The 16,728-nt window shown below is 47.2% G+C and overlaps 1 protein-coding gene across 4 annotated transcripts in view; it reads left to right on the plus strand.

Annotated features, from left to right (window-relative positions):
- Window positions 1–16,728, plus strand: part of ROGDI (rogdi atypical leucine zipper) — a 45,691-nt gene that overhangs the window by 12,134 nt on the left and 16,829 nt on the right. The window contains exons 4-11 of one of the 4 annotated variants that reach the window (XM_050968785.1): window positions 2,644–2,698; window positions 3,747–3,827; window positions 6,801–6,896; window positions 8,583–8,681; window positions 9,309–9,422; window positions 10,295–10,344; window positions 12,088–12,214; window positions 13,973–14,996. In XM_050968785.1, coding sequence (XP_050824742.1) covers window positions 2,644–2,698; window positions 3,747–3,827; window positions 6,801–6,896; window positions 8,583–8,681; window positions 9,309–9,422; window positions 10,295–10,344; window positions 12,088–12,214; window positions 13,973–14,014 — 664 coding nt within the window. In that variant the 3' untranslated portion in view covers window positions 14,015–14,996. Of the gene's footprint in view, window positions 1–2,643; window positions 2,699–3,746; window positions 3,828–6,800; window positions 6,897–8,582; window positions 8,682–9,308; window positions 9,423–10,294; window positions 10,345–12,087; window positions 12,215–13,972; window positions 14,997–16,728 lie in introns of those variants that run through there. The other 3 variants (XR_007776402.1, XM_050968786.1, XM_050968787.1) reach the window with 3 other exon arrangements.

Below are 16,728 nucleotides of genomic sequence, written 5' to 3' on the forward strand. Positions count from 1 at the left end.
AATGAAATGGGCTCATAAAGTGAAGTCCTTAAAGCCCAGATACTTTAATCTCCTGTCATTGCTTCATGTAAACATGTAACAGGATTGGTGAGAAGGTGGGACCTTTGCAGAAGGTGACCAGTTACCCAGCGCTACTCTTCAGCTTCCTCTATGGCATAAGCAGAAAGCATACACAATGTCAGATTATAACCTAGTTTGTGATTTACATCCCTGCTGTTAGTGCCAGAACTCTTAATGTTTAAACAAAAGGTGTTAATGTTTAAATGGTGAACAGAGTGTGGATTGTTAATACAGGGAGGAAACTAGTTTAGGATGAGATCTTAGTGCTCTAAGCAGGTCAGTTACACAAGAGAGCAACTGTCAAGCAATATTATAGTTGCTGGCAGGAGCCTTGATCTAAGGCCCGGTCTACACTACGAGTTTATTTTGAATTTAGCAGCGTTAAACTGAATTACGCTGCACCTGTCCACACAACGAAGCCCTTTATTTCGATATAAAGGGCTCTTAATATCGATATCTATACTCCTCCCCGACAAAGGGAGTAGCATTGAAATCGGTATTGCAGTTTCGGATTAGGGTTAGTGTGGCCGCAATTCGACGGTATTGGCCTCTGGGAGCTATCCCACAGTGCACCATTGTGTCCACTCTGGACAGCAATCTGAACTCAGATGCACTGGCCAGCTAGACAGGAAAAGCCACTTTTGAAATTCATTTCCTGTTTGCCCAGCATGGAGGGCTGATCAGCACAGGTGACCATGCAGTCCCAGAATTTAAAAAGAGCTCCAGCATGGACCGTACGGGAGATACTGAATCTGATCTCTGTATGGGGAGATGAATCAGAACTCCGTTCCGATAGACGAAATGCCAAAACATTTGAAAAAATCTCCAAGGCTATGATGGACAGAGGTCACAGCAGGGACTCAACACAGTGCTGTGTGAAACTTAAGGAGCTGAGACAAGCGTACTAGAAAGCCAAAGAATGAAATGGACACTCACGGAGGGAGGGGCAACTGACGACTGTAGCTATCCCACAGTTCCCGCACTCTCCGAAAACCATTTGAATTCTTGGCTGAGTTCCCAAAGCCTGAAGGGTCAAAAACATTGTTGCGGGTGGTTCAGGGTATATGTCGTCAGCCTGGCCCGCCCCCTCCCACCCCCGCTGTGAAAGCAAAGGGAAGAAAATCATTTCTCGCCTTTTTTCAGTGTCACCGTATGTCTACTGGATGCTGCTGGCAGAGGCGGTGCTGCAGCGCTACACAGCAGCATCCCCTTCCCTTGCCTTGCAGACGGTATAGTAGGACTGATAACTGTTATCGTTGTCCCGTGAGTGCTCCTGGCTGGCCTCGGTGAGGTTGGCCGAGGGTGCCTGGGCAAAAATAGGAATAACTCCTGGTCATTCTCTTCTTTAAGCTTTGTCTCCTGAAGATTCACTCCTTCCTGGAATATCATAGCAGCTGGAGGCTGCCTGCCCCTCCCCCCCCTTTGATCTCTGCTTGCAGAGGCAATAAAGTCAGTGTTGTTTCTTATTCCTGCATTCTTTATTACTTCATCACACAAATGGGGGGATAACTGCCACGGTAGCCCAAGAGGGGTGAGGGAGGAGGGAAGCAATGGGTGGCATTGTTGCAGGGGCACCCCCTAGAATGGCATGCAGCTCATCATTTCTGTGGGATGTCTGGGACTCTGACCCGGAGCGGCCATTTGCCTCTCTGGTTCTTTAGTAGGCTTGCCTAATAGTCTAGGCAAGACTGACTCTCCCTTTGGATAAAACTTAAAGAAGAGAATGACCTGGGGAGTCATTCCCATTTTTGTCCATGCGCCCCCGACCGACCTCACCGAGGCCGGCCCAGAGCACCCATGACAGCAGCAGATGGTACAGTGTGACTGGTAACTGTCATTGTCAACTCGCAAAGCAGCAGACGGTACAGTAGAGCTGGTAACCGTCTTTGCTAACTTGCAAAAGGCAAGGGGAAGCTGCTGTATAGCACTGCAGTACCGCGTCTGTTAGCAACATCCAGTACACATACGGTGACAGTAAAAAAAAGCTGAATGGGCTCCATGGTTGCCGTGCTATGGCGTCTGCCCAGGCAATCCAGGGAAAAGGGCACGAAATGATTGTCTGCCGTTGCTTTCACGGAGGGAGGATTGAGTGATGACATTTACCCAGAATCACCCGCGACACTGTTTTTGCCCCATCATGCATTGGTATCTCAACCCAGAATTCCATGAGTGAGGGAGACTGTGGGAACTATGGGATAGCTACCCACAGTGCAATGCTCCGAAAATCGACGCTAGCCTCGGTACATGGACACACACCGCCGAATTAATTTGCTTAGTGTGGCCGCATACACTCGACTTTATACAATCTGTTTCCGAAAATCGGTTTCTGTAAAATCGGAATAATCCCATAGTGTAGACATACCGTAAGAATAGGTGGTGAGAATGCATCTGCCTAGCTGAGCTGTCCACAGGACATACTAGGCCCAGCACTGGAGAGCTCCTGTGTGCCCACTTGGGAATGGGGAAGGTCCTTGCTGCCCTCTGCTGTGTTGCATTTTGGTTGGTAAAGGTGGAGGCTGGTCACCTGTTCTTGCAGTCAGCCTCCTATGACTCTCACTGTTTGGAACTGTTTTGTCATTCCAGCGCAGACCAGGTGAAAGGAGTGTTGATGCTGCAGGGAGATGCTCTCTGCCAAGCTGTGAGTACCAATCCACACCAATCTCTTTGTGCTAGCACTGGGGTGAGCAAGTGGTGAATACCTGTATTCTTCTCTTTTCTGATCAGCAGTGAAGCATGCTCCATGCCTTTCTTCCCCTGCTAGACTTTGCTCTGTCAGATGTCAACAAGCAGGAAGATGTGTCAAGTTCACTGGGGCTGGAGCTGCCCTCTGTCGTGGTGACTGGCTGGTTGCTGTCTAGTGATGGCACCTTGGTACCACAGTGATTGCATCTTGCCATAGCTTTGGTTGGTTTTACAATAGGCTCTGGTATCAGCCAAACTCTGTCAGGCAACTGGATGAAGATGCAGCCAAGTTTGTGGCTAAACAAGGCAGTTCTTGCATAGCTGACATGCTGCTGAGACATGATGCCAGGGGTTGAAATCTGCATCTAGGAAAATCTGAGTACAGAGATGAGGAGAAGGAAGATTCTGTCCTTACACGTGTGTGGTATCCTACTGGGGTGTGTTCTCTCCCAGTTAAGGAGTGGCACCTTGGTTAGCTGCAGTCCAGTCTTAATATGCATGATGTATAGTCTTAGATCTGTTTTAACTCAGCCTTCCAAAACTGCCACTCACTCACTTGGGACAATTCATTATTTATGATGACCGAGTGAAATATCATTATCAGTATTTTGCAATATTATAATCTCAACAGTAGGTATTGCAGTAGACCCTTCTTAGTTGATGGGCTTCTCATCTATGTTGCCTCTTTTCTCTATCATCAGAGTTCTCTCAATACCACCTAGAATGAACTGGCAGTCTCCTCTCTGGGCCCGATTCAGTAATGATGTTGTCATTTACATCCTGCATCTCCCTCTCATAGAAATAAGAATAAGGCAAAAAACTGGCTGAACCAGTACTGCTGAAAATGCCCCCACTCAGCAGTCAGTGTCGATGGATCTGTTGGAGATGAGATACATGGCTTTGAAGGGGTATGAGCAGCACCTTTTGCTCAGGAGAAGCCCTGCTCTGAGTTTTGTGGGGGAGCTCCTCTCATCTCTGCCTTTTTCTCTCTCTCTCTTTTAAAGGATATTAACTTGAAAATGCCCAGAAATAACCAGCTCCTGCACTTCACATTCCGCGAAGACAAGCAGTGGAAATTGCAGCAGGTATGGTTATCAGGAGTCTTCCTGATGTTGAGCTTGTGCCCTCTCTGCAGGCTGCATAGGCCCTGTCTTTCAAAGAGGAAAGGACTGGTCCTCATTGTGGTTCTCCAGACACCAGTACCCACCTTCCTTTCTTTATTCATTGGAGTGTGATAGAGGAGGTTGGCAGAGGTGTGAACTAGTTGGGATTAAGATTTTAGAAGAAAAAGGAGTGAGTGCCACTAGTTCCTGAGACATCGATGAGCTGAAAGCTCTCTGGGCTGGGGTGCTGAGCCTGTGAAAGGAGTGCTCAGAGCACCCGGGCTGTATCTATCTCTCTCAATGCATGTTGAATCTTGGCTGGCTGAACAGAGAACAGTTCACCCGGCTCTGAGCTGGCTCACAATTCTGCTCTCATTCCCTGTATGAAATCATGTCTTCTCCCTTCTCCTCACTAACAGCATATGACAGTGCCTGAGGGTATGTCCAGACTACCCGCAGTATCGGCGGGTAGCGATCGATTTTTCGGGAATCGATATATCGCGTCTCATCTAGACGCGATATATTGATCCCCGAACACGCTCCCGTCGACTCCGGAACTCCACCAGAGAGAGCGACAGTAGCAGAGTCAAAATGGGGAGCCACGGACATTGATTTCGTGCCGGGGGGACCTGTGGTAAATTGATCTAAGATACTTCGACTTCAGCTACGCTATTCACGTAGCTGAAGTTGTGTATCTTAGATCGATACCCCTCCCTCAGTGTAGACCAGCCCTTAGACTCTAGCTTAACTGGATTCTTCAGTTGGAATAAAACCAGATAACACCATTGAATCCAAATGGGAAGAATTCTGAATCTCTTCTTCAGACTGGTATTGCTTGCCATTTCTATTGCTGGAATAGATCTGGCTTCTGGAAATCTAGTGCCCAGTCTCATGGAACTAAAGTTTCCCACTATTGCTCTGAAGTTTAAAAACTGACACTGGGGTTCTATGCTATGTAAGTCCTTATACAATGTCTTGGATTTTTTTTTATAAGCATATTTGGACTTTGGTGGTTTGTTTGACACGTCAGTCTACAGCAAATTGAGAATTCTAATTTACTGGCATTTTAAACATGTTAGCTACTCTGTGGTAGGTGAATCAAGCCTTGGGTTGATCTGGGCTTTGAATCTGCTTACGGCTCTGTTGAGTTGTTTGTGCTTTGCAGACAAGGGAGCTTTTGTGATGCCCTCAGCAGTGTTGCCTCTATATAAGTGACTCTTCTGTGTTGCTGCTGTATTGATATTCTTCCACCGTCTCTTAAGCACAGCTCCCGCCTTGATTTACTTTGGAAGGACTTGGTCTCTTAACGTTATTTAGACAAGGAATGCGAGAGCCTAAAGGAGGCAGAATAATAGTATTTTGTGAGATTATGGGGAGACCCTTGTCCTGTTTCTCTCAGAACAAGCCTCCGATAGTGAAATATCCTGAGTTTCTTCCATGAGAGAGTGGGCCTTGCCAATTGGAGGAACCGCTGTGAAAATTGTGATGGCTGTGTCACTCCAGAGCCTAGTGGCATAAGCTGCTTCCAAGTCTGTTGTTCTGGAATATTCCTGGAGTGGGGGATCTGGAGAGTAGTGTCCTGTGATGCCATGTCACGAGTGCCAGCAGTATCTAAGCTGCCAGCTGCTTGCACCATAATGGTGGTTTTGCACTGGAGATGTTTCCTCCATCTAGAGACGCCCTCCTCTGAGTAACAAGACCTCTGCTGAGACTTGTGTGTTCTGGGGAAGCAAGTGCAAGTCATACAAGAGCTTTTCTTGTAAATCTATCCAGAGTCTGCAGTAGGTAAGGTTCAGTATAGCACTCGGGAGAGTTGTGCCGAGATTTGGGGGAGAAAGGAAGCTTCAGATTACAAGCTTCCCAGGAACAAAGTCCAAAGCTGTGTGTCCGTCTGTTTCACTGTTACATTTGCAACTGGCATCTAGAACCTGTCTGAAAACACTAGTGAAACGTGCCCTTCACAGCGTCCTGTGCTAAACTTGATCAAGTGCTTTTCTCTACACACCCACTGCCTCTTACCCTAACTTGTGCCTGCCTTTTCTGTGTTCATCCTGCCTGTTCATTAATGCCTTCCTCTGTTCCAGCTCCCACACCGGCCTCTGGTGCTGACTATCCGAGTCTCACCCCCACTTGGAGTTGCTCCTCTGCTTTTCTCCCCCTGCCAGTGAACCCTTTCTTTAGGTTGTTTTTCCTCACTCGTGTTATGAGCAGCTCTGGCAGGATTGCTCTGTTAATGGACCATATGCTGCAGTCTCTCTTGGTTCACAGGGGTTCATGCTAGATGTGCCTAAGGTCTATTCTATCAAAGGTTGTTCAAGAGGCAGGCCCCAGTGATGTGTTCCCCTGCACCCAAATGCCACAGCAGCTACTCTAGGGTGTTGGTAATCTGCTGTTCCTATGAACCTTAAAAGAACAGAAAGCATTGATTTCTAATTTAAAGTATTCACATGTTGTATTGATTTTAGCTCTATGGCAATGATTTTTAAGAGCAGCCACTGTAATCAGATCACAGCTGAAGAAGTCAGAGACTGGGCAAAGACAGTAGCCAGAATGTACTCTGAATGCCCTGTATCCTGGACAGAGGGAATGCCTAGCTGGAAAGCAACGTATCACTTTTGTTTCTGGCCCCGATTGCTCACGAGATCTGTCTACCTGACATCACTGCTCCTTCAAACCAGCAGGCCCCAGACTTCAGACCATTGTTTCTTAAAATGTCTGGTCTGGTACACCAATAAATTTTATGATCTGAATGGCAGAGGTAACAGCTTTCTTTAGTGGTTGAGTGCCAAGTGCCCAGGGGAAAATGCCATCAGTATTATGCGATGATCAACATTTCATTTCCTGTCTGTGCAGTGGTATAGAATGGATCCTGGGAGACAACAGTGGGATAATCCACCTTTTAGCATTACTTTAGAGGGAGCAGATTTGACAGGGCTGCATTTTGTACCTTTGCAGATCCAGGATGCTAGGAACCACGTTAACCAAGCAATTTACCTGCTCACAAACCGAGATGTAAACTACCAGTTCAAAACCGGCTCTGAGGTCCTCAAGGTGAGCTGAATGCTCTCTGGGAGGTGGAGTAAGAGGGCAAACTCTCCAATTCCATATTTCTCCCTTCTTTTTAATGCAGCTGCGCTGTGTTGTGTTTTTTTATCCTGAGTTGAAATCTCTGCAGAGACTGGTCACACAAGGTAGTGCAGGGATGCAAACCCAGGTCCCAGGCTAGCGTCCTAGCCACTGGACAGGTTGGCTGTAACTTCTCACCGCATCAAGTGTGAGAGAGAGCCTGTTCCATTTTGACTTGGCCACCAACCCTTTTTCTCCCCCTTGGGAGAAGAGTCATAGTTCAGAGTACCTTAACGTTCTAGTAGTCATGAGCGCTGTAGCAGATGAACACAGCTCCCCCAAAATGCTGGGTTGGGCATTCTTCCCAAAATAGGGACTATATCTGAGGAAATTCACCTTCAAGGTGCAATATTCCTGCCAGGTGAAAAAGCCACCACTGTCACAGAGTCATAGGAAGGAGCTTGCTCCACAAATGCCCAAGAGTGTGCATAACTTTATTCACGTGAGTAGTTTCATTGACATCCATGTGATGATTCACATGAGTCAAGTTCTGCACATGCAGGATTGGAGCCCATCAGAGCAATTAGGCAACATTTTTCTCTTCTTTTGTATATAAAGCTTCTAGAAGAGCTTTCAGTGTCTTTAGATCCCTCTTTGACTGTCAGATCTTAAAATCTTTAAATTGTTTTTTCTGCTGTTTCTTACATAAGGCACAACGGGCTTTTTCTTTTTTTTAACTGGAGTTGGCAGTGACTTACCCTGAAGAGGGGTAAAGTGGGGTGGAGGAGAATGTGGGCTGACGCTTCTGTAAACGTTCTTGTCCTTTTTATGTAAGGCTGCATGACAGTGGTACATTTTTGCCAGCGAAATTACACTTATAAACAGCAATTTTCTTTCCCAGTAAGTCTCTGAATTCCCGCTCCTCTTTTGTTAAAGCAGTACAGTCTCTCTCCCAGCCCAGCTTGAGCAGGTTCATTTTGTTTCTAACCCTGTTGCCAAGGAGGGTGTAAATTTAGCTTGAAGATTTCACAGTAGGATCCTGTAGGTCAGAGGGGTCGGGGGGGGGGAACAACCTGGGAGAGAGGTGACTCGGATGCAAATACCTTTCTGCTGGTTAGAAGAAATTGCAGAGCAAATTATGATGCTTGGTGTCATTGTAAGGATGCCGGGAGAGGTCTGTGGCATGAGTGACTCTCTTTAAAGCAAGCTACGTGGTTAGGATTCAGAGCAACAGAATATCCAGGAGCTCCAAGCTCTTCCAATGGCAGATCCTGTAGAAAAGCAGAGACTCTTATATGAAATGTCAGCACTTTCTGATCTGGAAGTTTCTCCCGGTGACAGTAAGTTGTTGACAGAGCATTGGAGTGATGCCAGTTAGGCTGATGTGGTTTTGTTGGGAACATCAGCAGGGAGATGCAGTTGACAGAACATGCCTCCCCGTGGGTAACATGAGGAGGCCTTTGCTCTCTAGGGGCCTGAGAGAGAGCTGCTTGCATCTGTTTGAGCCTCGGGCGGGAGTGTGTGTGTAGAGTTGACACCCTCCCTTGAATCAGTGCAACTCCTTGATGCAGTTTCCCCTGTAACAACTCATGCATGTTACCCAGGCTTTTCAGCTCGCCCTCCAAAGTTACATCATGGCCTTCAAACAGGAATATGTGTTTTCTTTCCTAGCTGATGGATGCGGTGATGTTACAGCTGACACGAGCTCGGAACCGGCTCACTACTCCAGCTACCTTAACCCTACCAGAAATTGCCTCCAGCGGGCTTACGGTAACCTTATATCACTCTTAGCCTTTACAGCCCACTCCCTCTTTCCACCCACTAGTGAGGGCTTGCATGTCCCTCCACAATGGGGACATGGTTTGCTGTATTCTTATCTACCCTTGTTGTACCCAGTGTTAGAGAATCCCCCGTTTAGTCTTGTATAACTTCTGTTGTATGGAAGCAGATGTAGACCCTGTGCTCAGTATTGGTCGTCGGTCTACCTTTCTCTGCTGCAGGGAGCCGCAGACCTGGGGTTAAAGAGCCCACAGCCAGGAGAAAGGGTTTTGGCTTTGTCAGCTGGGCTTCTCCAGGGCAAAACTCTAAAGAGAGACTGAACTATGGAGTCTAACTCCCATCTCCTCTGTTCTCTTACACGCTTACACAGTGTTGGTGCAAGAGCTGTCTAGAAGTCATGCAACAAGAGAAATAGCCATCGTGTGTGGTCAGGTCCCTATTCAAGTCTCTCTATAAAACATAGCTTTTCTCTTTTATCTAAAGCTGTTAATGTCTCTCTGCCTCTCTCTTTCTTTCTTTTTTTTTTTTTAATGGAAGAGACTGTATGGTAGTATTACCCTAGCTTTAGAAACAGAGGGTCCTGTCGCTGATGCAGAAATCATTTTTATTTTCTTGCAGAAAATGTTCACCCCTGCTCTGCCCTCGGACATCCTTGTGAATTTTTATATCAACCTAAATAAGCTGTGTTTGACTGTCTACCAGCTCCATGCACTGCAGCCCAATTCCACCAAGGTAGTCTCCTTTCTTCACCTTTACCATTCAGGGGAGATATGGGCTAAAAAGAGGAGATCTCAGTTCCCTGGATGATGCTGACACCTCATGACGTGAGGTAGTGAGATTTCCAGAGCATGGAATGAGTGTGTGTTAGTGTTAGTTACCTGGAATTAGGTCAGGATGCAGCCAGAACAACTGGTCCTCCTGGAAGTGCAAACCTAGGTTTGGGCATGATGATTTAGCAAAGATGGAGCTATTTGAATGAGCCTCAAAGGGGATAATCACTAAATTTACCCGCATGATATTTTATTTTAAAAAAATGTGTTTGGGTCAGTTCCTTTATAGTGTTAAAGGGACGCAGTCAAGTTAATTGATGTTTTTCTAAATAAAAATCCCTTATCTGTGTTGCAAATACATCTTAGATTATTTAAACCAAAGGAATTTTAAAGAACTAATTTCATTTTCACAATATTGCTTGACCACTTGCATTTCTCAGCTTGGACAGTGGAAATAAGGCTAGTCAGTTTCATTTGGTTTATAACCAGTTTCTAGTGAGTTTCACACTCAGGTTCTCAGTGGTGGTGTGTTTTGGGATGCAAACTCTGCAGGGAAATGGATTTTGTTTTCAAAAAGTTTCTGGGACCATTCATAAGGTGCAGGAAGGACCGGATGCTAGAGGCTCTTTGGCTCTGCCTTTTGCTCACTCTTAACTCCTATGCATACACCTGCCCATGTTTCTTGATATCAAACCACTGTCTTCCTGTATATAGCAGTAAATGTGAGTCTCAGTTGCATTTTGTCAGTACATCCTGACAAATCATTTGATTGTATTTTTTTACCTTATGTCCGATTTTAAGTGACTTAATTTCTCTCTTTCATCCTTTGTGTAGAACTTCAGACCTACTGGAGGGTCTATTCTGCATAACCCTGGAGCCATGTTGTAAGTACTGTCTTCTGAAGGTTTGTATAGCATGTGTAGGAGAGAGTCATTTCCTACACTGACTCATGGCCAGAACACAGTCATTAGCATTAGCCCTGCTTATGAATAGCTTTGAACTTTTGGCCAAGAAGAGAATCTGTTAGGCCAGGTCTACACTACAGACTTACGTTGGTATAAAAGTGTCACTCGGGTGTGAAAAATCCACACCCCTGAGAGACGTAGTTATACCAACCTAACCCCAGGGGTAGCCAGCCTCTCAGGGAGGTGGAGTAGCTTCACCAATGGGAGAAGCTCTCCTGTCAGTATAGGTAATGTTTTCACTAAGGCCATGTTTACACTAGCACTTATGTCGGCAAAATGTTTGTTGCTAAGATCTGGTCTGCACTGTGGGGGAAGGGGGGAGTGATGTAAGATACACAACTTCAGCTACAGGAATACCGTAGCTGAAGTCGACATATCTTATTTCGACTTACCTCTCGTCCTCATGGCGTGGGATCAATGGCCGCGGCTCCCCTGTCAACTCTGCTACCGCCGCTCACTCTGGTGGAGTTCCAGAGTCGACAGGAGCGCATTCGGGGATCGATCGCTACCCGCCGATATGGCGGGTAGTCTGGACGTACCCTAAGGGATGTGAAAAAACATACCCCTGAGCGACATAAATTTTACCAGCATAAGCGCTTGTGTGCACAGGGCTGTGTCAGCAAGAGATGCTCTCCTGCCGACATAGCTACTGCCGCTTGTTGAGTTGGTTTTATTACATTGACAGGAGAGCTCTCACCCTTCAGCCTAACATGACTACACGACCGCTCTTCCAGCGGCACAGCTGTATCGGTCCAGCGGCACAGCTGTACACTTGTAAGTGCAGACGTGGCCTAAGTGCTACAGTGGCACAGCTGCAGCGCTGTAAGTGCAGACAAGCATTTAGGTAGAGCAGCTCCAGTGAGCCAGTGCTGGGGCTGTACCTGCTGAGCACTGGTGCAATAGCAAGATCTCTTTAATGACTCATTCCGTAGCCCAGGCAAACCTGGCTGTTCAAAATACAGTCTTCACTTAGAGAGGAAGGGGCTGGCAGGGAGCTCTGGCCTGGCACAAAAGAGAACATTAACCTCCCATCACTACAATCAGTGTTTCATTCCTTGTGCTGCTGCCCCTGCATGTGCCCTGGTTAGTGCTTGACACTACATCTTGTCTAAGCTAGGCTGAAACAGTTTCATATTCAGCATGTCTGGCAGGTGTCTGGTGTAACCATGTGCTTCTGACAGAAATCCTTGTGGTTTCTTTCCTAACAGGAGGAGGGAGGGGAAGAGTTCTAAGTGATTCATACTGATTCTCCGCACCTGGGGGTGGTAGCAGTGTAACTGAAACTAAGCTATGAAACTGGTGGTGCAGGGAGCTAAATGCATTAGCCTCTCTATTAAGAAGCTTGGGTTCAACTTAATTTGACTACAGGTAAAACTGAGTTAAATGTCTACTGGATGTGGCGGCCAGTGGATAGGTTTCACAGTCTGCCATCTTTATTGCTTAATCTAGAACTGGACTATTGGGGGAAGGTGCTTTGGCAGAACTGTGGAGAGGAAGCTGTGTAGCATATGTCTGCTAACTAGCACACTGAGCCTCCCTCTCATGAGCACTACTTGCCCCTATAATTTACAGTCCAACCCTGACTTAGCTAGTGTAGCCCCTGGATTCATCAGAGTCCATGGAGCCCTGTCTGTGAGCAGCTGTGGTGTGTTCTCTTTGCAGTGAGTGTGGCAGCCAAAGATATGAAGTCAGCCACGTCCATAAAGTGGAGTGTGTGGTACCTTGGCTAAATGATGCCCTTGTCTTCTTCACGGTCTCTCTGCAGCTCAGCCAGCAGCTGAAGGACAAGGTAGGGACATGGGCAGGAGTTCTGTTAGTAGGTTTCAAACCTGTTCAAATTAATTACCTAGGTGCTCTCGTGAGCTGGAATGGATTTGACCATGAGTGCTTGGCACAGAGATCAGTATGCAATATGATGTAATTTGTTCTCTGTATTGATGGCACAGGATGTTCAGGGAAATAATGAAAACTGTTGCTATGGAGCTGACAGATGGTAGGTGCTGCACAGCAGGAGTCTAGTTAAAATTCTGAATAACTGGGTGAGATTTAGTAACAGGGTGCTGTTAGCAGCTGCAGAGAGAACCCCTTGGAATCCAGCAGTCTGGTCACTTCAGAGGGGAGTTTGCAAGGTTACAAGTGTCGCTTGCACTTGTAGAGAACCTGATTTGCTAATGAGGTAATTAGCTCACCAGCTGAATGCCAGGGAGAAGGCAAACAGTATAAAATGCTGGGCCGGGGACTCCCATTAACTGCTGCTATGTTTTATCATAGAATTTCAGGGTTGGAAGGGACCTCAGGAGGTCATCTAGTCTAACCCCGTGCTCAAAGCAGGACCAATCCCCAGACAGATTTTTACTCCAGTTCCCTAAATGGCCCCCTCAAGGATTGAACTCACAACCCTGGGTTTAGCAGGCCCATGCGCAAACCACTGAGCTATTCCTCCCTTGTACTTGGAGCACAAGGGAGAAAACAATAATAAAGACACTTGGTGAAGGTACCGTGATGTGGACTGTGTGTGCTGTGTAGCTCATCAGGAGGGTTTCCAGGAACAGAAGGGGGAGTCTGTTCATAAGGGACTAGTCATGCTGTTTCAGAAATGTGTGTTCCTGGGCTAAGGACCATGGCCATACATTGAGAAGCTGAAATGAGGAGCCAGAGCTTCAGAGCCGCTGAAGAGGCAGTGTGGTCAGACTAGGATTCAGGAGGATCTGAGATCTGTTCCCAGCTCTACCACTTATCTGGTGCGTGACCTTGGGTGTGTCACCTCCTCATGCTGCCTCACTTTACCTATCTGTAAAATGGGGATAATATTTCCCCGCCCTTGCAGGGTGCTTTGAGCTCCTTGGTTGAGAAGTGCCATGGAAGAGCTTGGTGGTCTGGTGTGTATCTGCTGTACATTATATGATACCTGTAGCAGTGACACTCTCTCTCTGTGTAAAACACTATGCACACCTATGGCTCCATAGACAAATGTAACAAATAATAATTGGCCTATTGTAACTGCTCTTGAACTTTGAACCAGGAACCACTACTTACGTAGCCAGGGCTAAAACACTCTGGCAGGATCCATATAAACCCGTCAAGAACCAGTAGACTGTTGATAGCACTGGTTCTGGATCACTGCTGAGATGCACACATTTGGTCCCTAGGATTCAAGTGTGGCCTGTTGCTCCTGGCCTGAGCTGTGTGCCCTTGAGGAGGTCTGAAGGGAATATCACTCTCCAGAAATGCCACTGGCTGAAAGGAGCTCTGCCCAGCCCCCTTGAGCTGGGAGCAGCCATTGTTCTGAGTTAAAGGGAGGGATGTAAAAGAAAATGGAGGCAGATCCTGGGATTTGGGAGGGGTGTGGCCAAAGAGAGATCTAAGAGAATCATAGCCTCCTTCCAGCTTCTCTCATCCCCGGAGCTGCTTCCGGGTCTGGCCTGTGAGGCAGGGTCGGGGAGGAAGCTGTCCCTTTAACAGAAAGAAGCAGCTTTAACGTGAGACTGATATTTAATAAGGATCCAGGGAACCCAAAGACCTACCTCTTTTATCCCTTGTTTTCCAGATCTCTGTGTTTTCCAGCTACTGGAACTACAGGCCGTACTAATCCTTCCAGGAGAGTTTGCCCCTATGTGATCCCGAACTCTACTGCCCTGCCCTCTTAGGAGGAAACCCCTGTGTACCAACCTGAGAGGAGTGCCATGTCGCATTGGCCTGTGTCCTGCCATACACCAGGGTCAGTGCTTTCCAGAGACATCACTTGTAGCAGCTGCTTATGCTTCAGACCTCAGGGTTCAACACATGGCAGCACTAAGCAGGGCCCCTCGCAGTGCTGTGATGTAGATCATGAGCTTGCTCGTGTCTGCGTAGTCACATGTAGAATGTTACTTATTTGCACCTTGCAAGCCCATAATAAGTTATGTGGACCATGTCCGAGGGGAAGACCATGAGCCAGTAAAGCTAATATAATTTGCACATACCATCAGGATTGCTGAACCATGAGCAGGGCTGGGGAGGGACGGAGACAGACAAACACTAACTGGGGCAGGCTGAGTGCTTGTTAATGTGCAGCACATCATGGGTCAAGGGGATGCTGTGTAATGTGGTGACCTAGGATGGTCTAGCAAGGTTTTCGAATGGCCCCAAGACTCATTCGTTCCTGTCCCAAACCCTCCCCAGCATCTGTCCAGATGTGTCTTGTAATTCAGTTTGAGATGTTCTTATTTGCAGCTATTACTTCCTTCTCCCTGGCACCAATGTGACTGCGTGTTACTCCTTGTTTCTGAGCCCCAGGTGAGCCAGTCATTTCTGTCTGTGTTAGAATGTAGCCTCTGTTCCCATTTGCACATAAACCTCTCTCTCCCTAGCACAGGAATGAGCGGAGCCTCTGTCCGCATCTGTGCCAGGTCTTCCGTTGTACAGTCTCAGTGGTCTACTACAGGGTGACACTAAACACAGATCTGTGGACAAGACCATGTTATTCCTGTGGAAGGATGGTTATTGTTACCTGCCTAACCTATTGATGCTACAGTATATGAATCATCCCCATAACCAGTCAATATTTGTGAAATAAAGTTCCTCAGACCAAGCGCTGCGCTGTGTGGCTGGCACAGGCATTGTTCAATGCTAGGACGTGCTGAGAATTATTAGTGTGTCAAGTGATTTACTAACTCAGTAAGCCAGGATATCTCCTGGAGGTGCTTAGTGTGACTCAGCTAGAATAACCTGGATTACTGCTCAGGGGGGAAGGGTGGAGGGAGGACGACTGCAAAGTAACAGCTAAAGGGAGGGTTAGGGGGAGCAGAGCGGGATATGTGGGGTGCAGTGCAGGATGAAACAAGTTGAAATTGAGGTGGGGATAGACGCAGGCAGGTTCTGGAAGATCAGGATGAGTAAGGTAACCCTAGATCATGGCAAGAGTCTGGAAATAGTTGCAAGTCAAGTGCTGTACTGAAGGGACACTCAACCTCTTGCCACCCAGTGCCGCTCCGTAACATACCCGCTTGGGGGGGTTGTGGTGGTGAGGACAGCTCCTCCTTTCCCCAGTGCTCAGCTTCAGTAGGCCCCTTCCCCAAGTTAAAGCAGCACTCTCTCTCCATTTGCAATCACTGAGGGTTCCTCCCAGGTGGTTCAGCCTTAACTCAGTCAAGATGCAGGAGTTTTCCATCCTCTCATGTGCTAAGAATGGCTATGTAGCCTCTGTGCTTCCTTTCTCCTGCAGCATCACACACTCCTGGGTTAAAGGTCTCTGGATCTGGACACCAGCCTGAAATCCCCTGACACAATCCGCATAGGGTGGAGACTCTTAACAGTGATTCTTGGGGAAACTGAAACTGGCATCCATGGTCTTCTGTTCTGGAAGGGAGAAGCTGAAGTGTCTCTGTTTGCTGCACTCAGCCACTGCTGCTCTGCCTGGCCTGTGGGGCCTGCGCTGGACCGGTACTCTGCAGATACCTCAATGGGATGCAAAGGCCTTTCATGCCATCCTCTTGTGCGGCTCCCCAAAAGTGACAATACAATAGAAAACGCATTACAGGTTCCCATCAATAATCTTTATGGCCAGCAGTGCTCTGGACTCTGGGTATGCATTACCAGAGCCCTGCTCCACGCCTTTGTTACCAGCCTGCTGAGAATTAGACTTTGCACATGCATCAGTTCTCATGTCTACAAGGACAGTAAAGGATGTGTATAGTTAATGGAGTTTCCTCTCCATATTTGGAAGATCCCTGATCTTTAATTCTGTGTGGTAGCTTGACTCTAAAGGAGAGTCACCCTAATATGTATAATCTAAGAGCGGTTGCCAAGCGCTGTCAAACCCAACGGTTGGCTGCCAGCTTGTCAGGGAAGTTTTGCCCATAGCATGCAACCAGGGATGTGTTATTTCCTGTGGGTGGAAATAGCTTCCTTCAGGTCTGGAGACATAGGCTAAGGGAAATAGCCATCCTGCCATTCCCTACTGCCCTTTACGAAAAGCAGTAACAGGAGCTGTAGGCTGGCTCCTGGACTAGGATGATCTGTAACATGGCTTGATCTACAGCACTGTGTAAATGGAGAGTACTGAATAATGTGAGACTCTTCCCAATAAACCCCTGAGGGCCTCTAAAATTCTTTGGTTTGAGAGGGATGATAAATGTCTCACCAGCTGTCCACAGTGAGGATAAATAGACCCAGTCTCCTAGCTCATCTTCAGTTGAAGCTGGAAATGCAGATAAAGGAGTTACATAGGGCCCTAGTACCTAATAGATGCTATTTCTGGGTTGGCATTCTGCATGCCTGCTCAAAGCCATTCACTTGTGATCAGGCACAAATGCCTATAAACCC

Source organism: Gopherus flavomarginatus, chromosome 9 (genome assembly GCF_025201925.1).
Source record: "Gopherus flavomarginatus isolate rGopFla2 chromosome 9, rGopFla2.mat.asm, whole genome shotgun sequence".
Classification (NCBI taxonomy): Eukaryota; Metazoa; Chordata; order Testudines; family Testudinidae; genus Gopherus; species Gopherus flavomarginatus.